Below are 25,287 nucleotides of genomic sequence, written 5' to 3' on the forward strand. Positions count from 1 at the left end.
CTCTCTCTCTCTCTCTCTCTCTCTCTCTCTCTCTCTCTCTCTCTCTCCTGCCCTCCCTCCATACTGGGGGTGGGTCTTCACCTCTCATTTCATAGCATATTCTTGGTACCTAAGTACTGTAAGTACCTAAGTACTCTCTCCACTACTTGGGGCTGCCACTCTGCCTGGTTTCAGGGATATGATGCCCCTCCTAGGATAAATTCATCATTTCTAATCTTTGACACCGTCTTCCTTAGCCTCCTCTTTTCCTCTCATTGGAGGGTTGGAGGGTGGAACAGGAAACTCTTCCAATGCCTTCCTTTATGCAGAGCGGAAACTGGATTCAGTTCCTCCCCTTTGCACCTACTGTTGTCTGGTTTCAACTCTTGGGAATGAGATGCTCCTGAGTTGGGTACCTCCTATTATCTCCCCCCCCCACCCTTCCTGCCTCCTTTTGTGTGTCTCACCCCATTAGATTGTAAGTTCCTTGAAGGCAAGGTGTCTTTCTGTTAATTGTATCCACAGTACTAGGGGGCAGCTAGGTGGTGCAGAGGACACAGTACTAGCCCTGGAGTCAGGAAGACTAATCTTCCTGAGTTCAAATCTGGTCTCAGACACTTACTAGCTGTGTTTTACTCTGGACAAGTCATTTAACTCTGTTTGCCTTAGTTTCCTCATCTATAAAATGAGCTGGAGAAGAAAATGACAAACTTCCCCAGTATCTTTGCCAAGAAAACCCCAAATGGGATCATGAAGAGTTGGACATGACTGAATAAAAACAAATCTCCAGCACTGAGCACAGTGCTGGCAAATAAAAGAGCTTATTGGATTGAATTTAATTTATGTTAGGCACGTGGCTGGGGGCACTGAGAAGTTAAGAGACTTGTCAATGATCTCATAGCTAGTCTGCATCTTAGGCAGAACTTGAACCCAGGCTTTTCCAATAATAGACTGGCCTTCTGTCCATTACACAACACTGTCTCTACATAATGATTGTACAAAATTATACCATACAATAATTGTTTTATTTTTTTCATATCTGTTACCCATTGATTTGCTCAAAGCATTAATTCTTTTAGTAGGAAAATATTTATGAGATTGAATTTAAATATTCCATATGCTGTAATATAATTACATATACCATATATACTGTAAAATATTAAATGTAATATAATGATAGTGTCCCAAATGTTTGGGTGCAGTTTTAAGCTTTAATATCTTAAAATTGAATTAAGATTTTCCAGACACCTTGTACATCAGTAGTCATTTTTTTTCTTCCCGGGACCTATGATGTCATGAGGAGAACACTGTGGGGAGGAACTGCCTGTCCCACCCTGTACCCTCACCATATCTCTTTCTCCTTTTATATAAATATATATGCACATATATGTATTTATGTGCATATATACATGTATATATATTTATATACACATACATATAAATTTTTTCTTTTGGGGGAGAAGTGGGGGCTGAGGCCACGGAGAGAACTCCTGGTAAGAAAATCCCTTCCACCAATGTAGCTCAGCATTGGTTACTCAGCAACACAGTTTTAGAGAATTTTCTGGGGCCAATGAAAGGCTCGTCACATGCAGTATGTGACAGAGGCTGCATTTCAAACCCCCTCCCAGACCAGCTCTCTTTTATGATGTCCTGCCTCTCTCCACATAATCAAGTTATCATTATATATCCTGTGGCATAATTAAATATACTGTCATACAATTAAACTATAATATGGTTTTTTAATACTGTATTCTAATCTTGAAAAATACATATACTCGAATCAGAACCATTCCTCTTGAGTCACAGTCCTCCATTCTATTCTATTCTTTTGAATTTTAGTTATTGAACCACTTTACCCCGATCCAATCCTGGTTTTAATCATCTACATTCATTACCCTTTGGTTTGCTCACCAAATTACCTCTTTTGGTAAGAAAATATTTGTTGAGATTTAATTTAGTTTCTTCAGGAAGAAGAGAAAGCAAAGATACATATTTGATAAGGAGAGTCCCAGCAGCCGGATTCTATTCTGGATGGGGGAGGCTGGAAATGGGGCATGTGGTAAATAAATAGACCTCGAGGTAAGACCCCCAGGGGAGAGTCGCTAGGAAGCCAAAGGCATGAGTTACAATGAAGGCATTACTTGATTCTAATGATAGGTATAAGAGCTCAAAGATATGCTTTTTTCCACCTTACCTGGGCCATCTGTCTCTCCAGTTTCGATCGGGGAATATCATCAAAGTAGTTTTCATTTCTTCTTCTCCTCGCATCACCCTGCATGATAATGTGTGGAACGTCTAGGGAGCCCCCAGTGGTGTAAGTACTTTGGCTAAGTGATGGAGACAACTGAGGAGGGCTGTGATTACCACTGGGTTCCTGAATGGAAATACATCATGAAATAAATACCATATTCTAGTGGGTACTTGTTGGTTTCAAAACTTTGAACGACTGACAAAACAAAAAGCATTGGGGGGTGGGTGGGTGGACAATGCCAAGGAGTTGAATGGCATTCTCCCATTCCACTAATGAATGGTATGATATATTCAGTGCTTTTTTTCTGCAAGTATTTTAACCGAGTTATTGGAGGGTAAAGAATTGGGCATCCAGTTTGTGACACCAGAACTCCCAGTGAGCTCAGCCATGCATATGTCCATGAGGCACCATTTCCTTGAGTCAATCATTTTGGTGATAAAAGGAGGAACCTGTGCCTATTAGGCATGATGAAGCTGGGGCATCACAAACTGGTAGATGCATGTGAATATGGCCCTGTTGAGTGGAGCACAGTGGATGGTGATCTACCTTGAGTGGGTAGGTGACATGGAACACACAGCACACAGTGTAGACAGCATTACGACCATGGAACGGTGAACAATGGGACAAATAGGGAATTTGATTTTGTCCTTCTAGGGGGAAAATAAACTTGAATCTGATGGAGATTGGTCCAAAGAGAGGTAAGGACAGGGTGAAGAATTAGACCCGTGATTTCTTTGGTTTCGGGAACTCCTGGGTGAGGGAATTCCCTGTACCAATGCAGGTCAGAAACTTCTCTACAATTTCGCCTTTAGAAAATTGTCTAGATCATTTAGTATTTAAGTGCTTTGCCCAGGATCACGCAGCCGGCATGGGGCAGAGGTGAGCCTTCAAGGCTGACTCTTTGTTCACTACACTTCAGTGTCTCTCAAAGTACTCCTGAGAACTGGGTTCTAGGATTTGTAGAGAGGAGGAAACTTGGGAGATCCTGGGCTCTTCCCTTGTTCCTTGCCTCTCCATTTTCTTTTCCCAGCAGATGTTCCCAAGTGGACAAATGAGCCTATGAGGGGGTTAAGCCATTGCACATGTTTTAGTTTTATTATATTTTAAAAATCTGTACCTATTAATTGCTTGCAAGGGGGGAAGGGAGAGGGGTAGTTAGAAGGAAAAGACTGGAGAAAGAAGGAAAAGGAGTTAGCAGAACAAAATGACCATCCCAGACCATAAGAGATTTTAGGATTATTAATCTAAAACGAATCTCAGAGGCCATCTAGTCCAATCCACTTATTTTACATTTAAGGAAACCGAGGCCCAGAGAGATCAAGTGACTTGCTCAAAGCCATACAGGTAGTGTCAGAGGTAGGATTTGAACCCAGGCCCTCTGACTATGGAGCCAATGCTCTTTTCAGTAAGCTTCAGTAAACCCAACACTGCTGGTCTCACTGTTATGACTGCTAACTCCTTTCTCCTCCTCCATGTACTTAAAGCAAAAGAAGGAAGTTTTTCACCCCCCTTCCCCAATTTTACCCTGATCTACTTTGGGGAGTACCTTTGAAGGATGAAAATGGTTCTCCAAGTTTCTACCACTCCCCACACATCTCTAAAGTCTTCTTCCCTACTCCCAAAGGAGCCTTGTTCCATTTTCTGTCATCCTCCAATCTGCTCATACCTGTCACAGTCTAATTCCTTTCCTTTCTCTTTAGCTGCATCTTCTCTTTCTTCCCTCAGCAGATCCCAGTTCCCAACTTCTATGAAATATCCTTGAGCTAATCATGTCACATCATAAAACTCATTTGTGGGGCAAGCCCATTTACATCCTGCAGATGGTCCAGCATTTTGCAAAGGCTCTTTTGCCTTTTGTCATTTACTGAGACCATTGATTCAGAGTTCAAATAGACAGAGTTATACAAGGGAAACTGAGTCATGAATGAAGAAGGAGAGGGAGTAAGGCCAGAGTAGTCTTCCATCCAAATCTCAGTTTTCAGATGAATTTTTGAAAACTTAAACCTGGTGTCTGTGGGTTGTTATTGCCCCTAGCTAAGAAAATGATCCAACTGCTATTGTGCAGGATCTTGAAGAATCTCCGCAGTGAGAGTCAGGTCTTGCTTCTAGGACATAGATCTTGAGTTGGAAGAGAGGTCAGAGGCCCTCTAGCCCAACTTCCTCCTTTTATACGAGGAAGCTAAGACAGTGAAATGACTTGTCTAAGGCAATACAGGTAGTAAATGGAAGAGTCAGGATTTAATGTCCTATATTAGTTTGGTGTTCTTGATTTACAGACCTACTTGGAATCAGCACATCAAGATGGAGAAGTGAATTGTTCAGCTGTTAGAATGGTGTGGAGCCTGAACTGATGATTATGAGAGGGGTCCTCAGGCTGCCCTGGGACTCCAGTAGGCCAGGGGCTTAGAGACCTGGGAAAGACTCAATCTTCTAGGAGGAGACATTGTTGGGGGGTGGTGGTGTGGAAGGGTGGTTGGCCCTTTGAGATGGCTTAGGGATGTGTGGAGTGGCAACTATAGCAAGTAAATGTTGGGTGGGCAGGAGATGGGTTTTTCTTCTTGCTTCTACCTCTTTTCTTTCCTCTAACTCCTTCTCAATTTTCTTCCCTCTCTGTAATTTATATTTTCTATTCAACTTCTAACTTACTTTATCACCCCCTTCTAGTCTCTCACCTCTTTCTTCTCCTACCCTACCTCTCCCTCTTTAGAGTGTGTGTCTCCACCATTTCTCTCTCCACTTCTGTCTGTCTCTCTCTCTCCCCCACTTATTCCCTTTCTGTTACCTTTTCTCTGCCCTAATTCTGTTACAAAATGAAACCTGAGCATCATTTTCATTCCTTTAAAAGTCACTTCCATTTCCTTTTCCTTTTTAAAAGCAGGTAAGTGGAAAGTTTTATATTCTGTTTTAAAGTAAGAATCTTAGACCTAAAGTTATTATAAGATACCTTTTTACTTTGCTGTGGCCCTTGATTAATTTGTTTTTCCTGTAGATCAGAGCTTTTCAATTAAAAAAAAGAAAATGAATTCCCATCCATTGGCAAAGATGGTGACAGAGGAAGCTGTCAAAGCAGGGGTTTGTTGGAATGAATTCCACTGAACTACACATCTGGACATTAAGTATTCATATGCTGCTCTGGCCACAGCAAATGCATTAAAAACAACAACATGAAATTATTAGAAAAATAGAGTGGATTTCTCCTTCCCTCCCCTGTCCCCAGAAAAGCAGAGGATATAGTTAGGTAGCTAAGAAATAGCCCAGTCTCCTGACCTTCAGCTTCAGGCAATTGGCAAGCCCCCATATTGGTTAAGCATAACCGTGAGAAGGAAAGCCAAATTCAGGCAACTTACCCTGAGGGTGATGGAGCGAGGGGGCTTCTGGGGAGGATCCTCGTGTAGCCGGTCTCCCAGGGATGCCAAAATACGTTTTCTGTGGCCAATCAAACTGATTTTTAAAACCTGAAACAATACATAATTAGGTCAAAAGATTTTGTCTGAGCAAATAAAAGTATGAAGGGAAAACCCTTCTCCCCTCCCGCGCCAAACAGACCCCAAGAAATTCTGTGCAGCTAACTACCAGTAGATTGCTGTTATTTGTCCTTCATTCTCAAATTGGGACAAAAGGAGAGGTGAGAAAAGGAGACAAGAAGGGAGGGGAGGAAATGGTAGAAGATAAGAGCAGAGATAAGAGAGAATGAAAAAGAGGAGAAAGAGAGGAGAAACTGGAGGAGAGTGGGAATATGAATGTGAAAGACTGGGAAGGCCTCACACTGGAAAGCTGAGGTGTGAAGTCTGCCAGAGGGGTCCAGATTAGGAAAGTTTCAGAAAGCATGAAAGAGATCTGGGTCAAACAATGTTAGTGTAGAAAGACTGAAAAGGAATAGTTGTGAGAGGTCTGGACTTGGTGAAATGTCAGAAATATGAGTGAGAGGAGAGAGAGGGCACTAGTGAAGATTAAGGAAATAACTTTTAAAAAAGCATGTGGGTGTTGCAAACTTAGGGTGGGGACAGCGTGTTGTAATGAAATGGATGTTCCATTTGGAGACAGGACCTGGGTTTGAATCCAACCTCTGCCAATTGTTCCATGCATGACAATTCATTTTACCTCCCTGGTAAATTAAGGGGTTGGATGAATGGTTTCTGAGGTCCCTCCCAGCTCCAGATCTAGGTCCAATGACCTTGAGGCTGGGTTCACTTGGTCAGACCTGCTTTCATCCCACCCTCTGTTCTGATTTTGGCAGCATGACCAAGGGATGGGTTATGGAATGGTATGGCTAAAGTTCTAGATGTCAGTCCTAAAGGTTAGAGATATACTTTCCCCAATCCATCCCCTTTCTGGTTTATCATAATAAAGCATAAGACTTTTAACTAAAAATAACAGAGTAAAATGTCTAATAAGGACTTGAAATCTTAGATTAGTACAGATAGAAATAGGAGATACAGAAGCCCTTGATGAGGTCAAAGGAATTAGCTCACACCACCTACTGTGAAATACTTAGCATGGTGTTTGGCACAAAGGGAAGCACCTAATAAATGCTTGGTTCCTTCCTCTTCCCCTTTCCTATGCCCAGGGTATTGGGAGAACTGGCAGATGTGATTACTGAGCCACCATCGGTGGTCTTTGAAAGGGCTAGGGAGAATGGGAAAGGTGTTGGAGGAAGGCAAATGTCCTGATTTTCCACAGAGGAAGAGAGTAGAGATTGCAAACTATGGGCCAGTGAACTTGACCTTCAACTCTAGTAAAACTCTAGAATACATGATATTAAGAGGTTTGTTAATTAACAGTTAGAAATAAGTGACCATAAATGAATAGCATAGCTTTACTGAGATTGAGTCTTACCAGACTAATGTAATTTCCCTTTTTGGATAGAGTTACTAGACTGGTTAATGGACAGCTAGGTGGCACAGTGGCTAGAGCCTGGGCTTGAAATCAGAAAGGCTCATCTTCATGAGTTCAAATCCCACCTCAGACATGTACTCCCTATGTGACCCCAGGCAAGGTACTTAACCCTGTTTGCCTCAGTTTCTTCATCTGTAAAATGAACTAGAGAAGGAACTGGCAAACCACTCTAGTATCTCTGTTAGGAAAACCCCCAAATGAGGTCACAAAGAGTCATACATAACTGAAATGACTTAACCACAGTTAAACCAAACTGGTGGGAATGCTGTAGGATTAAGTTTAATTAGTTTTGGTCAGAACAAAGTCTCATTCCACATTGTGTGAAAGAGACAGTTTAGACCAGAGTATAGTTAAAGAGATTCAGAACATGATGAGTGGCCTGGCCCAAAGAGACATGAAGAATCCTGTTGTTTATCAATCATTTAAAAAGTACTTTACAACTTGCAAAGAGCTTTGATCCATCCATCCATCCATCCATGTATTTATTTATCACATGTCTCCTGAGATTGAATGTCAGCTCTTTGAGGGAAGGGACTGTCATTTTTGTCTTCGTATCCCCAGCACAAAGTAGGTGCTTATAAAAATGCTTAACTGACTGATTTCCATTTGGACACACATCTGGACCAGGATGACTACTTCTCTACCCCAAACTAAAACCTTTTAAGAGATGCCGGTACGAGACTCTGGCCCTATAAAGTGGAACAAACATTCTTATTAAAAAAACCAACAAAACTAATTATCAAATTCTGTTAAATTGTTTTTCCAAATGAATCCACTTTTGGAAAAGAGGAGCAGGTGGTAGCTACTTTGTGGTCTCACATAGGTGCTAAGAGAGACAACCTGGCCCATTCTCCCAAAACTGTCCAGTTCACCAGAATGAAAACAACAAACTGGAAGGCTTTGGAAAAACAAATCTGGCTAGTTCTGAGAAATTTCTCTGTCTAGAAGGGATAATTAAGATATCTTATGATAGAAATAAGGCCTATCTTTCCCCCCTGAGATTTATTAGTTTAATTCTAATTAATTAATTAATTAAAGGATTATGGGCTACCCAGCAAATCACACTGGTGAGCACCCCCTTCCCTCAGTGGTATTTGTGACTTTCTCTGAGAAAAAAGCAGTGAATGGAGAGACCTTTCCATGTGTTAAGCCTATGGGCTGACAAGTCGAGTTCTATGGTCATGGTTTTAGAATCAACGCTGAAAAAGATGGGTTAGTAACATTGGATAAAATGTCCCTATTCTCTATAAATAATCCCACTTCACAGAAGATCCTGAGGCGGTTCCAGAATTCACCCACTTGTCACTCATGTAGCTAAGACTCAAACCGTGGAAAAAGGCACTGTGGGTAATCCCAGCAAATCCGTCAGAATGAAAAGAACTGAGTCTAAATACATCCAGTCTTCCCAGCTTTGGAGGCAGTAAAAGAGAAACAACAATGTGCCCGCTGGCTCGGGTGGGTACTAAGAGAATGGAGGGCGCTGCCATGGAGGGACAAGATCGTTCTCAGGGCCTTTCAATGGCACTCTCTTCATTCTTGGTCTTAGGTTGTTCAATCAAATTTGCTGTTCAGTTGTGTTTGACTTTTTGTGACCCTGAGGACTATAGAATGCCAATACTACCCATGGGATTTTCTTGGCAAAGATACTGGAGTGGTTTGCCATTTCCTTCTTCAGGAACAGACTCGCCCAGGGTTACACAGCCAGTGTCTGAGGCTGGATTTGAATTCAAGTCTTTCTGACTCCAAGCCCAGCACTCTATTCACTGAGCCATCTACCGTGTTTCCCCGATAATAAGACCTATCCCGAAAATAAGCCCTCCCCTTACTGTATAAGATTCCTCGAAAATAAGCCCTCCCCCAAAAATAAGCCCTATTGAGATTGCTACTGTAGTGAAGGTGATCCCCTGCGCTACACGCTACATTACGGTACCCTCTGTAGGCACCGTCCCCCCCTCCGTGAAACGCACGCCGCACTCCGAGCTGCATCCAATCAGAGCTGCAGCAGTGAGCGCGTCATCCTGTTCTTCCCCAGTAATTTGCTTATTGAATAAAGGTACATTTTTTTGTTCACATTTACCTGTTTATTAAAATTGCTGTCAATGTTCATTAAAATAAGCCTCCCCTGAAAATAAGCCCTCTGGTATTTTTCTGTCAAAAAAAAATAATAAGACAGTGTCTTATTATTGGGGAAACATGGTAGCTGCCTCTGTCTAGCTGTTCGGCCAAATGCCAGTCCTCGTTCAGCACAATATCTGATGAACAACAAGAGGTACTTTAGCATTTCATCATACACTATCTCTTGAGACTCCATAAAGTCCCTGTGATTCTCCTGGTGTGTAAACAACTTATGGTCTTAAAGACTATACATTAAACTCTTAGAGTTGTCTGAGGCTCGGGGAGGCTCTGAGACTTGGTGATGGCCGCACAGCAGTGTCAAGAGGTGAAATTGGAAGAATGATAACAGCTCACATTTACATAGGACTTTAAGGCTGGCATGGCACTCTCCATATAGTAACTCATTTGATCGTCATGACAACCTTGGGAGGCAGGTGCTGCTTTTATTTCCATTTTACAGATGAGGAAACCGAGACTGAGTGCTCCTAATGTGGTGACTGCCTCCGCTGATCCAGAATGACTTCTCACCTTATTTTTTACATTTTAATTTATTTTTTCATATTAATTTAAAAAAAATTTGACTTCCAAATATTCTCCCTTTCTCCTACCCCTCCACCATCTATTGAGATGAAAAGCTATGATGATACCAATTATATATGTGTGTGTGTGTGTGTGTGTGTGTGTATGTGTGTGTATTATGACTTCTCATCTTAGAGAGCAGTCTTGAACATGGTGAGGTTAAATCCCTTGCCCAGGATCACACAGCTATTAAGTATCTGAGGTAGGGTGCAAACTCAGATTTTCCTGACCTAGTCTAGTGATGAGTCTAGCACTCATCTCATCATACACTTTGCCCTCCTTGTAATATTTGTTAAATGACAATTTTGTCCTCTCAAACCATGCTCTTTTAGTGCAGGGACTTTCTTTTTTTTCAATTTGTATCCTCAGTGTCTAGCACAAAAGGCAGTTTAGAAGGGTGGAAAGAAAGCAGGCTTGAGAGTCAGGAACCTTAAATCATGTTCTATTTCTGATGCCTCTTGCAAGACCATGGATAAGTCATTCAACCTCTCCAGGCCTTAGGCATTCTCTAATTCTCTACAGAAAAGATGTATGATTTGCACTGGTATAGAATACATGCATACATACATATACCATATATACATACATACATTATATATATATGTATATATATATGTATTTACTATACCACTGGTAGATCAGTACACCAATGAAAGCATAGGTCCCATCTAAGAAAAAACAAGAAAAACTGAGTGCTGGGTGCAAAGCAGGTGATGAATAAATGCGGGTATATCAAAAAACATTTATTAAGTGCCTACCTACCACATGCCAGGCACTGTTCTAGGTGCTGGAGGTACAAGGACAGAGAATTAAATGATTCCTACTCAGTGATTATGAGAAAAGGGATTATTCTGAGACAGTAAGGGCTCACACAGCTAGTATGGCATTGAGGCAGGATGATTGACCAAGATGTCTTTCAGGTTAGTCACTTGAGCAAAATTTAGGAGTACTGAGCATATCTATGGTTGTCTTTCTTTGGTCTCTGCATCTTTTGCACTGGCTTTCCATCAGCCAGGTAGCTATGTGGTGCAAGGGATAGAGCACCAGACCCAAAGTCAGGAGAACCTGAGTTCACATCTAGCCTCAGATACTTCCTATCTGTGTGACCCTGGACAAGTCATTTAACTCTATTTGCCTCTGTTTCCTCATCTGTAAAATAAGCAGGAGAAGGAAATGTCAAACCACCTTAGTATCTTTGCTAAGAAAACCCTAAATGGGGTGACAAAGATTGAATATAACTGAAAAACAATTGAACAACAATCGACTAGACTTGGAATGCTCTCCCTTCTCACCTCTGCCTGTCAGAATCTCCAAATCCAATTAAGATTCAGCTCAGTTGCCACCCCCTCCAAGAGGCCTTTCTTGATCCTCTCCATTGTCACACAAGTTTAAAAACATGCCCCCAAACCCACCATTGCCATCATTACCCTCTAATTTCCTTGGCTAATAATAGTAATAGGGACACTCCCTGCACCAATTACTTTATATTTACTTTGAAGTCATTTTGCATTTAATTATTTATGTACATATTATTTTTTTGGTAGAATTTTAGCTCCTAAGGGTAAGGACCATTTCATTTGTATTTTTAAATCTCTAGCACCTGGCCCAGTACCCATAGTGGGGGCTTAATTAGTTCCTGCTCAACTGAATTTAGTTGAACTCCAAATGTAGATCAAAGATCAGAAACCTATAGCAAATCCCTAGTTTAGAGAGGGTAATAGAATAGAGACAAGTCTGCTTTCCAATCTCCCAACTCTGCGGAAGAGATAAAACCCAAGTGAAATAAGGCAAGGCAGAAAAAAACTCAAAGGAAAAAGAAGAGAAAAAAATCCCAAGGCAAAATCGGCAAAGAATAGTGGTTCTGGACTCCAAAGATTTGGGTTTCATATTTTTTGCTTCAGACCTGTGTGAATTATGGCAAATCCTTTTATCACTCTCTTTTGGCTTCAGTTCCCTCATCTATAGCCCAAGAGGCTTGGACTAGACATTTCTAGGATTGTTTCTGCCCTTAAATTCTATGACAGATCAGGTATCTTGGATGCCCAGGGCTTTCTTTTCCATTCCTCAGCTTCCTTTCACACCCTGTTGTCCTTTCAGCATCATTCTGTGCTGGGATACAGGTCAAATGACATTCATGGGTGAGCCTGCCTAAGGTAGCAATGCTCTTGAAATCCCACATATTTTTTATGGGGGAGCACACTGATGCAGTCAGCAAGTGAGGACCTGCCCTCTTAATATCTAATCTGAAGTAAGACTTAAAATCAAATAGGAAGTGGATGGAATGGGTGCTGTATTAACACTTGGGAAATTGTGAAGCACCTTTTTTTTTTAAAAACCAATCTCAAGCTATTCCATGGACCAATAAATAAATGAATAAATAAAAGCAGCCCATCGTTTTATATTAGTATTCTCCTGGTGATGCTAGAGGGCTGAGAATCATAGAACCCCACTGTTTCTCAAGAATCAAACCTGTAGGCGACCCACAGGGCAGTGAAAGGATGCTTGGTGGGTGTAAACAGCCCAACAGTTGCTAACAACAAAGGTATGAACACAGGAAGGGGCAGCGGAGTATGAAGGGCAGCCCTGGGATGGAAGAGAAAGCATTGACCCTCAGTCTTGCTTGGAAGATCTGAGTTTAGTTCTCCTATCTGACATGCCAAGCTCTTTGTGATCACGGGAGAGTCTCCCTGAGCCACATTTTCTTCATCTGTAAAAGGGGGATAATAATAGCATCTGACTCAGGGTCACTGTGAGGTTCAAATGAGATGATATATGAAAAACATTTTATATATACCAGTTACTAGTATTGCTGGTATTAGGGATACTAATTTAAAGCACTAAATAGATGTCAATTATTTCTCCTCCCTTTCTCCTTCATATTTATACTGAAATATATCTGCAGTACCATTGAAGCAGATGGTCTTTCCAGGGATACCAGTCACCACCCATATTAAAGTGATCCGTCATCGGAGCACTGGGGCTATCTTTTGGCCATCCCTGACTCTTGCTCCATAAATAATCAATCAACAAGCATTTATTAGGCACTTACTAGGTACCAGGTAATGTGTTAGATGTTAGGAATACAAAAGAAGAGCGATCTCATCCAACAAATATACATCTAGAAAAAAAAAGCTGTCAAGTCATGGAGCAAGACCGAGATTTGGCTGCTATCGGCAAAGTTAGGAAAAGGTAGAAGACCTTCAGTGTGTTTGGACAGATCAGGATGAGGAGGCATGGATGGATTACGAGGTCATAGCTTTCAAGTTTGAAGGAACTTCAAAAGCTCTTTAGTTTAAGCTCTCAACTTACAGATGAGGAAACTGAGGCTCAGAGAGGTTAATATGACTTAGGATCATAGACTGAGATCTGAAAGGAACTTGACAAGAGTTTTATCAAAATTCCAGAAGCAAACTATATAGACAACTCATTTTATAGGGAAGCAAACTGAGGCCTGGAAAGTTGGAATGATGTGTGTGTGTGTGTGTGTTTCACTCAGCTGTATGTCTAAGGCAAGATTCAAACCCAGGTGTCTTGAATGGGTCACAGGTAACCCATAGTCATAGGTAGGATTTACATTCAGATCCTCCAGTTTCCAAAGTCAGTGGTCTTTCCGCCATACTACCCTGTGTTTCCAGATGAGTTGCCATCGTTACCAACACAGCAGAGGCACATTGGTGAGGTCCTTAATCCAGGGTATTGCAGTACAAATGTGAACTAAGAGTTTTTAGACACTCATAATATAATGAAACAAAGACGATCGTGTCCAATCCCAGCTATGTGAGCCTGGGTGGGTTCCTTCCCTTCATCGTGGGCCTTACTAAAAAGAATGGTACCAGATGAGATAAAGCCCCTTCCTGCTCTGACAGCGCATCTTATAATGGTTTTAGACATCAGCGATAGCACAATATTATGGCAAGGGTGTCATTCAAGCTTCTGTGCTTTTTGCCAGGGGGAATTCACATAGAGAACATCATATTAACAGGGCATAGAGCAGCTCACGTCAGAAGAAATGTCACATCAGACCATCATGTGGCTACATGTGCCACATGAGTGTCTCTTTCTCTCTCTCTCTCTCTCTCTCTCTCTCTCTCTCTCTCTCTCTCTCTCTCTCTCTCTGTCTCTCTCTCTCTCTCTCTCTCACACACACACACACACGCACACAGTCATGGCAGATTTCCCTGATATTCTTGGCTGAAAATTATAGGTATTGGGATAATTCATTGATAGAAGGAATTCCTGGATGAAAAAACTCCCTCTACCAAGGCAGGTTAGCATCTGTTCTGCAGCTTAGAATCTTAAAGATTTACCAGAGGGCACTGATGGGTTAAGGGACTTATCCACAGTCACACAGCCAGGATGTATAGTGGAGGGACGTGAACAAAGATCTTCAGAGGATCATAGACCTAGAGCTGGAAGACACTCAAGTCCAGAATGGCCAACCCATTCATTTAATAGATGAGCAAGTAGGTTCAGAGAAGGAGAAATGACCTCCCCAAAGTTACATTGCTAGTAAGTGTCACAGTCAGTATTTGAACCTGGACTTTGTTGGCTCCTAGTACAGCATTCAGTCTCCTACATAACACATGGGATGATGTTTGAGCTATCTGCTTCAGACAGTTGCTGTGAAATTTAAATAAAATAATGAAGGCTGCCTGAGGAATGCTGGGTGTCTCAATTTCCCCATCTGTAAAATGAGCTAATGGTCTCTAAAATACCTTTGAAATCTAGCTGTATGGCTATCATTTTACAGACAGAGAAAATGAGGTTCAGAGTCCTCAGAAGAGGGGAAGTGGAAACCCACCTCTCTCTAAGTCTAGGGCACCACTGCCTCCTAAATACAACCACAGCAACAGCAGCAGGTGACCTTCATATAACACTCCCTGGCTTGCTCACCAAACAGCTTTCCACGCTAGACTGAATGCTATGAAGCCTAGGCGAGAACTCGGCAGCAAGTTTACCCGAGTCTCAAAGGAGAATAATGTAGTTACAGCACATCTCCGTGTTCTGCATGAAATCTATTTATTGCTAGAGATGGACTGAGGCCTCCAGGGAGAATCACAGATTCACACAGTGTTCCCAAGCATTGCATTTTGCATTGGTTATATTTCAGAGCTCAGATTTAGCTGACAGACGTGGAATGACACATGTAGCCAGACTATTCCCCAGGGAGGACACATGTACAGATGCGGAGGAACACAAGCCATTCTCGCCAGGCTTGGTTGGCACCAAACCCAGTCCTGGGTTGTTCCCCCCCCCCCCCCCCCCCCCTCCCCCCCTCGACAACCTCCTACTGCTCTGACTATTTTTTTTTCCTTCCCCTTTGGTGGCGATAACACAGTTCCATCCTGTGTTTTAGAATCCCACTCTGTATTCAGAGAAAATCACACTCCCACCCCCTGCTCTGGATGCCTTCCAGGCAGAGAGTGGATCCCACGCAAGTCCGTGGGTCTCATTCTGGGGCAGAGCTGCCTGCTTGATACAAAATTGAAAACAGGATAATGTTTGCAGGGTCTTCAATACTGACTATGGAAGTTAAGACACAACACAATTCAATTCAATTCAGTAATCATTTATCAGGCAACTCCAACATGCCAGGCTGTGTGCTAGCTAATGTGGAAAAAACATATAAGAAATGTAGACTCTGTTGGTGGTGGAGGTGGTCAGGGAAGAGGAAACAACATGTAGACAGATAAATACCCCCACCCCTTTGTTTATACTGAAATGCCAGGCTAGGCACTGGTGAAACAAAGCCCCCAAATGACGATGGTCCCTTCCCTCAAGGAGCTTACATTCTAATGATGATCCCTTTCACTCAGTTCAGGTCAACAAGCATTTAGTGAACAATGTGAAAAGTTTCCAACCTCCCCCAAAGGAAGCAGGTTAGTAAGGGGCAGGGATTCTCCACCTGGAATCTGTTTAAAAAGCGTTTTTTTTTAAAATAACTATTTCATTGTAACTGGTTTTCTTTATAATCTTTATGCACTGTATTTTATATGCTTAAAAGCATTGTTCTAAGGACTCCACAGACTTTACCAGACTGCCAAAGGGGCCCTTGGCACGTGAAAATGTTAAGAACCACTGGATAGTAGAAGGTGCTAAGCTCACATGCTCTACCCTCTACACAGGACAGCCTGCCGGGCACAAATATCATAGAATCAGAACTTGTAAGGGCTTTGGAGGCCACTGGGGCCTCTGTTATTTTGGAGAAGGAAACTGACCTAGAGAGAGGAGATAATTCAATCAGGGCCAGACAGTGTGACAAGTATCAAGAGATAACCTGCCTGACCAAGCTTGGTAACTCCAAAGCCCCTGTGTTCCTTGGGTGAGCCTGCTAAGCATACATGTGTTACCTTGGAATAATGAAAAGAGCAATGACTTTAGGCTCAGAATGGTCAGAAGTCTTGGGTTCGAATGTGACCTCTGCTATTCATTGCCTGCTTGACTCTGGACAAGCCACTTAGCCTCCTTGAGCCTCAGTTTCCTCATCTGTAAAATGAGGGGTTGAATTAGAAGACATGTAACTTCCATTCTGGCTCAAGATCTATGATTCTGTGACCTCACTGGCCCTCAGTTTCCTCATCTGTAAAATGAGAGCAGCTAGGTGGCATAGTGGATAGAACACCAGGCCTGGAGTCAGGAAGACCTGAGTTCAAATCTGCTCTCAGACACTTACTAGCTGGGTGACCCTGGGCAGTTCACTTCACCCGTGGCCTCAGTTTCCTCATCTGTGAAATGAGCTGAAGTCAGAAATGGTAAACCTCTCCAGAATCTTTGCCAAGGAAACCCCAAACGGGGCCACAAAGAGTTGGAAATGACTGAATGACAACAAAGTAAGGGGGCTGAACAAGACGCCCTCTGAGGTCCATTCTAAAACTATTGCTAACAATTCCACAAGTTTTTTCCCTTTGTATCTCCTTGTGGCCTTTTTTGGTGGTGGTGGTGGGGAGTCATCTCAGCTTATTAATTTTATTCTTCCCTATTTTGAAACTTGCCCTTAGAGGCACTTGTTAATAACCTGTGATTATGGCTTTGTGACTTTAGGTAAGTCATGTACCTTAGCAGGGCCTCAAGAAATCTCTAAGTTTCAGAACAGACCCTTTTCTAGACTCTCCAGTTTCCTTTAAGACTCAGCTTAATTGCCATCAGCTACACAAAGTCTTTACTGAGCTCCCAGTCATCAATTCCCCAAACCACCTGGCATTTCTTTTGCATACACCTATTTATGTGCATGGTCTAATAGACTGTAAGATCCTGGAGGGCACAAAATATTTTACTTTTATCTTTTTGTCCCCAGTGCCTAACAGAGTGCCTAATACAAAAACAGGAACCACTGATCATATGATATATGCTCATAGACCTCCATAGGAGTTCCTTGGGGACCAGAGTCTACCCATAGGGCTCTGTTTTCACTGGGCTTGGTGTGTAATAGGCACCTAATACAGCCTTATTTGTTAGTTGATTGATATGCATTTGTGGAGATAATTCCCCACTCTGTGTGGGTAGGACAAAAATCCTTCCAAATGACCCATCCATCCAGTCTCTGTCTCATATATCCGTCCATCTCTTGCTTTGTCAGGTATAACAAGGCAGAGAGAAGAAATTTAAAGCCTCTGCTGCCTTACTTAGCTGACAACCCCTGTAAGATTAAAAGATAGACCTTTCATATTTGGGAAAATGGGAATGGAGCCTGAAATGGCCAGTAGGATTCACTCTGTGGATAATGCAAGCCCGAGTCTGTGTAGTAAAAGGGATAAATAGTCTGAGAGACAGACAGACAGACAGACACACACACACAATTAGTTGTTTTGGCGAAAGATCAATTTGTCTTGCTCTACACTCTAGACACAGGACAGCCTGGTGGGCATAGGCTGGTAGAACCAGAGCTTATAAGGACTTTAGAGGCCATTGGGGTCCCTGCTTTTTTTTTTTTTTGAGAAGGAAATTTGGCCTAGAGAGAGGAGATGCTTCACCCAGGGCCACAGAATGTGACAAGCATCAAGAGCTGATACCTGAACAACCAAGCCTGGTAACTCTAAAGCCCCTGTGTTCCTTGGGTGAACCTGCTAGCAAGGCACCATTTGGAAAGCAAATGGATAAGGATGACTGGCATTTAGATATTACTTCAAGATCTGAAGAGCCTTTTACACACATGCTTATTTTCATCCTTGGAATAATCCTGAGAGGTGGGTGTTATGATTTTCCAGATGAGTCAACTGAGGCTCAGAAAAACGGTAGTCATGTAGCAAAGGATTTTAGCCCAGGCCTTCCTGACTCCAATTACAGCACTCCGTCCTCTTCAGTGCCTCACCATTAATCCGTCTGCCAAAGACTTCCACTAATGTCTCCTTGTTACATGGATATGACACAGATTTCTTTTGCCAACATAAGATTCTTTAGAGTGGACTCTGTTTCATTTCTGTCTTTGCACTCCAGAGCCTAGCACAGTGCCTGATACACAGTAGGCCCTTTATAAATTCTTGTTGCTTTATGGAAGGCCCTGGTAGAAGTTAACCAACCTCCAAGGACTCCTGCAGACCCAGTAATATGCCAACTGTATCTTTTAAAAAGGAACCAACCTGGCTAAGTTTGAACCAACTCATCTCAGAAGGTTAAACACCTAGCAAAGATGTTTTTTGGCCATAGAAACTCACAAATACAGTCTCTGAAGGGATGGAGGGGCTAGAGTCTATGCTGACTGGAGGAAACACATGCAAACAATGACAAAATCTCAGATTTTTTTGCATGATTGAAATTTTATCATAGGGTCCCAGATCTGAGACTGGAAGGGACCATTGAGTCCATTTCCCTCATTTCATAGATGTGGAAACTGAGACTCAGATATGTAAAGTGATTTGTAGCATTAATCGGCAGAGATAGCATTCAAATCCAGACCCTACATCTCTCATCTCCCTCAACACTGATTGCTACTCTCTTTGACCTAACAGATGGTCCCCTGTAATAATAATAGCAATTTTATAGCACTTTAAGGTTTTAAAATACTTTTAAAATATCTCAATTTGATCCTCACAACAATCTTGGGATCTAGGTGCTATTATTACCCCCCATTTTCCAGATGAGGAAACCGAGACTGACAGAGCTAAAGTGAGTTGACCAAGGTCACACTGCTAGGAAATGTCAAAGGCAGGATCCAAACTCAGGTCTTCAATGCTCTACCTCCTGTACAGCCAGCTCTGGCTGAACATTTCATTCCCCTGTAGATATCCTGGTGATGAACCTCTCTCTCAATGTAACCAGGAGAGTCTTTGGGGAACAGAAAGTCAGTTAATCACTTTCATTGGATTTATAAATTAGAGTTATATATGTTATATATAATATAAATTATTACCAATAAATGCCCTATTTCTTTTCATTTCTTCTGCCAGAGTTGCTAACAGACACTTCCATCTTCATTGCTCCTCTTGCTCCTTGACGGCAGAGACTCACTTAGCTTTTCTCTGTGTATTCCCAGGACTCAGAGCCTAGCATACAGTAAGTGCTTAATAAATGCTTGCCAAATGGAACTGAGTTTTGCCATTTAGTGCCTCAATTCCTTCCCATAATTCTACCACTGTTGGGATGAGACTTCCTTACAGTCCTGCCATCTGGAGCTTTTCTCGTCTACCTAGCTTGTCTGAGCTGCTCCCTTCCCTCATCTAGACTTCTGGATTCCTTGTCCCGTCTGCTATTGTTTTTCTATTCAATGGCTTTTTAAAAAAAATTGTAGCTAAGCAGATAGCACTTTGCATGGCAGATGCCACCAAAAAGGCAAGGGAGCTGCTGCATATCAGGTTTTAAAGCTCACATATATGGGTTCTGAATCCTACAACTCTAGCAACAGAGAGAGGAGGGGGGGAGGGACAGACACACATACAGAGAGAGGCAGAGACACACAGAGAGACATGGAGACAAAGAAACAGAGACAGACAAAAAATAACATGGTGGAGATGAGAGGTGTCAAATAGGCAGTCCACAACCCTTGTGAGTGTGGCCAGAGCCAGATTATAATGCAGCTCCTATCTGATTTTAATGTGCTGATGTTATATGAGCTTGGCACCATTGGTTTAGATATTTTTAAACTCTAAGCTCAGAGGTAGTTGTAGAAGTGGTTGAGAGATGGGAGGCCATGGGAAATGGATAAAGACTAAAACAATTTTCAAAGGAAAGATGGAGTCAGACCTTAGTTTGAGTCCTGGGCACAGTCATTTACTACTTGAGTGATACTGGGCACTTAAGCTCTCTGGGCCTCAGTCTCCTTAGCTGTCAGATGCAGAGGCTGGACCAGACGGCCTCATCTCTTCATCTGTGGGTCTACTCTGTAATACAATTTCTGGCTCAGTCTCATCTCTATTGCAGAAGTTCTATTTCTTGAAGCTTCTGGATCATTAAAAAAAAAAAAAGAAATCAGTGCATAAAAAAGGGCCCTGCTATGGTCGAAGCCACATCTGAGGTGGTGCTGGCAGACCTGGGATCGTGCCAACCACATCTCAAAGTGCAAGCATTTGTGCAGCATGCTGCCAATGGGTGATGTGACCTGAATTTTAAGAGGCTAGTGGAGTACTCCAGAGTTCATTTTTCCTTTATTGCCCAAGTTATCAGCTATCCAGGGCACTCAACAATTGATTTTCCTTGGATGATTGAGATTACGTACTCCTGCCTAATATGCTACACTGTGGTCCAGATGGTCTCAATTTGTAGAAGGCACGGTTACCAGGATTCATTATGTCTGTGTGTGCATCCAGTGGAGAGATATGTAGATACACGCAAAACATGTATGCGTCTACATATAAACATATATATCCATGTAAAAGTGGGAGGCAGGGAACATGATTTTATTAAGCCCCTACTATGTGCCAGGCACCGTGCTGAGCATTTTACAATATTATCTCACAGATCCTCACAATCATCCTGGGAGACAGGGGCTTTTACTATCCCCATTTTACAGATGAGGAAACTGAGGGAAACAGAGGTGAAATAGTTTGCCGGAAGTTATACAGTTAATAAGTATCTGAGGCTGGATTTGAACTCAGGTCTTCCTGACTCCTGGTCAGTTCTCTGTCCACTGTGCCATTTAATGGCTGTGGAAAGAGGGTTGGCTGGATTCATAGAGTACCAAAGGGTCAACCACTTACTATCTGTGTGACCTTGGACAAGTCACTCCCTGTCTCATTTATCTATGTCTCTATTTCCATGTATGTAAAATGGGGAGAGTGGTTGGATTAGATGGGCTTTAAGGTTCCTGTCAGTACCAACTCTATGACCCAGGTTCAGATCCTGCCACTATTGTCTGTGCAGTCAAGTCCACCTTTCTGGACCTCAATCTCTTCCTCTGTAAAATGGCGGGGTTGGATGGAACACATCGCTTCTGAAGGTATCACCCAGGGCTTGGAGTGAGGAAGACATGTTCCTGAGTTAAAATCTGGCCTCAGACACTTCCTAGCTGTGTGACCCGAACAAGTCATTTCACCCTCTTTGTCTCAGTTTCCCCATCTGTAAAATGAACTGAGAAGGACATGGCAAACCACTGTATGCCAAGAAAACCCCTCAGCTATTGTTCTGAGGTCTCTTCTAGTTGTAAGTCAGTGAGCTAGGTCTGAACCTTGTGCGGTCTTGGATGTCTCTTCATCTCTCTTGGTCTTGGAGCCTCCTCATCTGTAAAATGAGTGCTAATTCTGTGGTCCCCTGCCTCTTGTTCTAAACATAAGTAAGTTTGCAGAGCAAAGCATTCAGTAGTTCCTAAATCTGCTAAGACAATTCCAGCTCCATCACAGCCTTGGCTATCGATTTATGTTGCACCTATGGTCTGGAGTCCTCCTGACCCTCAGCTCCTGGGCTCATGCTGTCTTTTTGACTTCTAGACAATTCATTGACATTTAGCAGCAACTCCAGGAGATGAAATTCCCATCAGTCGATTGTCAGCAGCTCTGGTAAAAAAGCTCCATGGGGGAGGAAGTGGAAAATATTTGCTAAAGTGAGGCTTTAAAGAAATTAGCTGCAGATTTCCTTTGGATTCAGCTGTGCCTAGTGCTGGGTGTGATAGTAATGGCAATTAAAGATTCCTCTTGTTAATCCCACCTGTGGGATGGGCTTGTTGATGTGAAAAGAAAGTCCTGAACTGGGAGGAGCTGGTGATGTAGATTTGGAGAGACACTAGGGAGAGGCGGAAGATCTTTTTTTTTTTTGGAAGCAGCACCTCGTGGAGGGAGAGAGAGACTAAGAGAATTGCTGGTGGCCGCTTTGAATTGCCCTGGACTTTTGAGACCTGCCCCCTGAGCTGCCAAGGACTGAGGAGACATGGCTGTTTTGCTGGTACTTTGTCTGTCTGCTTTGATGTTATTTTGCCAGATTTGTCCACTGGTGAAAGACTGTCCTTTTGTTGAAGAAGTCCTGGAACCTGGCTGTTCGCTAAGAAGCCCTGAGACTGTCCTGCAGACAGAGAGTGAATACTGTCCACTGGTGAAGGACAGTACTGTTGTTGCAGGGGTCTGGAGACTGTCCTGCAGACAGAATGAATACTGTCCACTGGTGAAGGACAGTGCTGTTGTTGCAGGGGTCTGGGAGCCTTTCTGTTGGTTCAGAAGCCCTGAAGAAGGATTTTCTTGTTGTATGTTTACAGAAATCCTGGGAGAGGGCTTTGCTAATGTGTTCAGGGGTTCTAGGACTGTCCTACAGACAGAGGATAAATTCATGAAGGGACTGGCAATGTATCTTATGGCCTTGCTAAGCCTTGTCTCCCCAGGAACCAAGATTGCTGAGAAATTGCCTCGTGTCAAGATGAAGAAAAGAGCTCCATTTGGGTATTAAGTGCTGTGTTTAAACTTGATGTAACTCTGGGGTAGATTCAATTGTGATCCAGGGGTGGGGAACTTTTGACCTTATGTTTGGAAACTAATCTCCATTTGAGAATAGGGGTTTTGTGGTGGACTTAATTAAGGTATAGCCTAGGGGTGGAGAAGTATTTAGAACAGGGACTTTGTAATTGATTGAATGATTGGAAGGTCCTGGGGTGGGGTAGTACTTGGAGATTATTTAATCACATTTAGTAAATGCTGTATTTTGAATGATGTCATGTTTTGATCTTCTCTGTTCTTGGTTTGTCACTGAATAAAATAGAGAGCACCTATGCTGGTATTTTGAACCTGGGAAGTTGCCTTCTTTTGGCATTACATTACACTGGGGTAGAAAGTTGGAAAAACAATGGTATAGTCATGAAGATGGAGATGTCATGGAGATTACCATATAGTTAGGGAGAAGAGACAGAGAAACCAGGAACCATTAGGACAAGGGTGAAGGAATAAGTGTCAGGGGCCAGTGTGATATTTTACAATTTTTTGAGGGGTTCAAGGAGACTGTGGGACCAGGACCTGTGAGCATGTCTTATTGTGTAGAACTCCCTGTGTGGAAACACCTTCTCCCAATGCAGATTGGCACTCCTTGGCAACTTCTAGTTTCAGAGATTTGCTCTGTGCCCAAAGAGGATCCTGAGAATATAGATTTAGAGCCAGAAAGGCCTTAGAGGCCATTTAATCCAAACCTCTCACTTTATAGATGAGGTGAACTAAGGAGTACACAAGATAAGTGACTTGCCCAGATCACTCAGACAATCAGTCAGATCATCCTTGCTCCCAGGCTGGTCCTGTGTTGACTACACTATGGTGCACATCTGACATAGCCAGCCAGCGTTTAATGAATGCTGATTGGCTGAACTAAGCAGTATGGCATTGTGGGAACTTAAGTGAGTTAATTAACTCCTCAGGGCTTCAGCTTCCTCATCTGTAAAATGAGAAGATCGTTCCTTGTTGTTTTTTAGTTCTTTCTAGTTTTGTCCGATTCTCCATGACCCCTTTTTGAAGTTTTCTTGGCAAAGATACTAGAGTGGTTTGTCATTTCCTTTTCTAGCTCATTTTACAGATGAGGAAACTGAGGCAAACAGGGTTAAGTGACTTGCCCAGGGTCACATAGCTTGTAAGTGTCTGAGGCTGAATTTGAACTCCAGGTCCAGCACTGTAGTTGCCAGAGGATCAGAGTAGATGGGCCTTTGAGGTCTTAGAAGTTCTAAAATTCCATGATCAGGGAAATGCCAATGGAAACTTGATATCTGGACTTTAGCAAAGCACATTATAAAATCTGCTGCTTCTGCTGATGTTTATTTTGATTTGGTCTGGGATTTCATCAGGGTAGGGAACTCCCAGTGAGGAAATTGTCTCTGCTTATACAGACTGGTACCTGGTCTGCCATTTACTGTATTAGAGAGCTTCTTGGGGCTTTGGGAAGCTATCCAATCTGCCTAGGGTTGTAAAACCATCATATCAGAGCCTGAGGTACTCGAACCCAAATCTTCCTGACTCTGGCTTGTCTCTCTAATTAAATGGGGACTGAGAGACCATTTTGGTACACAGAGTCACAAACACTCGAACAAAAACACAGACAAGATATTGACCATAGTGTCCTCACTAAGTCCAGACCGTGAATCCTGCTTCCAACAATTCAATAAACAAAATATTAATGAGCATTTACTAAGCACATTCTATGTGTTAGGCACTGGGGATGCGAAGACAAAAATGAAGGAGTCCCTGTCCTCACGGAACTGACATTCTGCCATGTACACATATAGGAAAATATAAAATAAGTTCAATGTGATTTCTTCTGGGGTGGGAGCACTAATAATGAGGAGGAAATCAGGAAAGGCCTTTTGTAGAAAGTGCTATTTCAGCTGAGTCAGTAGGATTGGAATATAGGGGTTCCAGGAGTCAAAGATGAGGCGGGAGAATGTTTTAGAACTGTGTGAAGGAGGGGCGGAGCCAAGATGGCGGAGTAGAAGCATGACCCTCCCGCAGCTCCGGCTTCCACCCTCCCCAATCCATGTAAAAAGGGGACTCTAAACAAACTTTGGAGCTGCAGAACCCACAAAATGACACAGAGAAGCTAACCTCCTGCTGAGAACAGCCCGGCAGTCCGGCAGGAATCGGCCAGCGCAGCGCTCTGGGAGCCGAGCCCAGCCCCACCCCGAGGCTTTAGCCCCAGGGCAGGCCTGACCAGCTGCCAGCCAGAGGGACTCCAGATCAGCAGCAGCTGTGGCCGTTTCCAGATTTATCAACACATAGACGCGAAGGACAAGGTGAGAGGTCAGTGCATTCTGGACTTTGGGACCCAGTAAGTGGGAGTGCGTGGCTTTTACCCCCGGGGCGAGAAACCGCTGAGACGCCGGCACAGCCTGCCAGCGCCACATGGCGGCTTCAGCTCCTGGCCTGCAGAATGTAGGGGGACAAAGCACCAGTCTGAGGGGTCATCGCTCTTGTTTTAACCTGCTTGGATATGGATTGCAGTCTAGGGTGGAGGTCCTGGGGTGTGTGTCCAGCTTGCCAGAGCGTGTGGAGACCTCAGAGAGGGCACCCATCTAATACCTCCGGCAGCTGAGAAAACCCCAGCGTTTGGGACGAAAACTCCCCTGTCTGGTGGCAGAGTCCTAC

The 25,287-nt window shown here is 43.0% G+C and overlaps 1 protein-coding gene across 1 annotated transcript in view; it reads right to left on the minus strand.

Annotated features, from left to right (window-relative positions):
- ANKS1B (ankyrin repeat and sterile alpha motif domain containing 1B) overlaps positions 1-25,287 on the minus strand; it is a 1,399,804-nt gene that overhangs the window by 98,111 nt on the left and 1,276,406 nt on the right. The window contains exons 18-19 of the mRNA XM_069095213.1: positions 5,578-5,685; positions 2,174-2,353 (exon numbers count right to left, since the gene is read on the minus strand). Of these exons, the coding sequence (XP_068951314.1) occupies positions 2,174-2,353; positions 5,578-5,685 (288 nt within the window). The remainder of the gene's footprint in view (positions 1-2,173; positions 2,354-5,577; positions 5,686-25,287) is intronic.

Source organism: Petaurus breviceps, unplaced genomic scaffold, assembly GCF_028583685.1.
Source record: "Petaurus breviceps papuanus isolate PSGF00001 unplaced genomic scaffold, PetGlider_PUasm1.0 225, whole genome shotgun sequence".
NCBI lineage: Eukaryota > Metazoa > Chordata > Mammalia > Diprotodontia > Petauridae > Petaurus > Petaurus breviceps.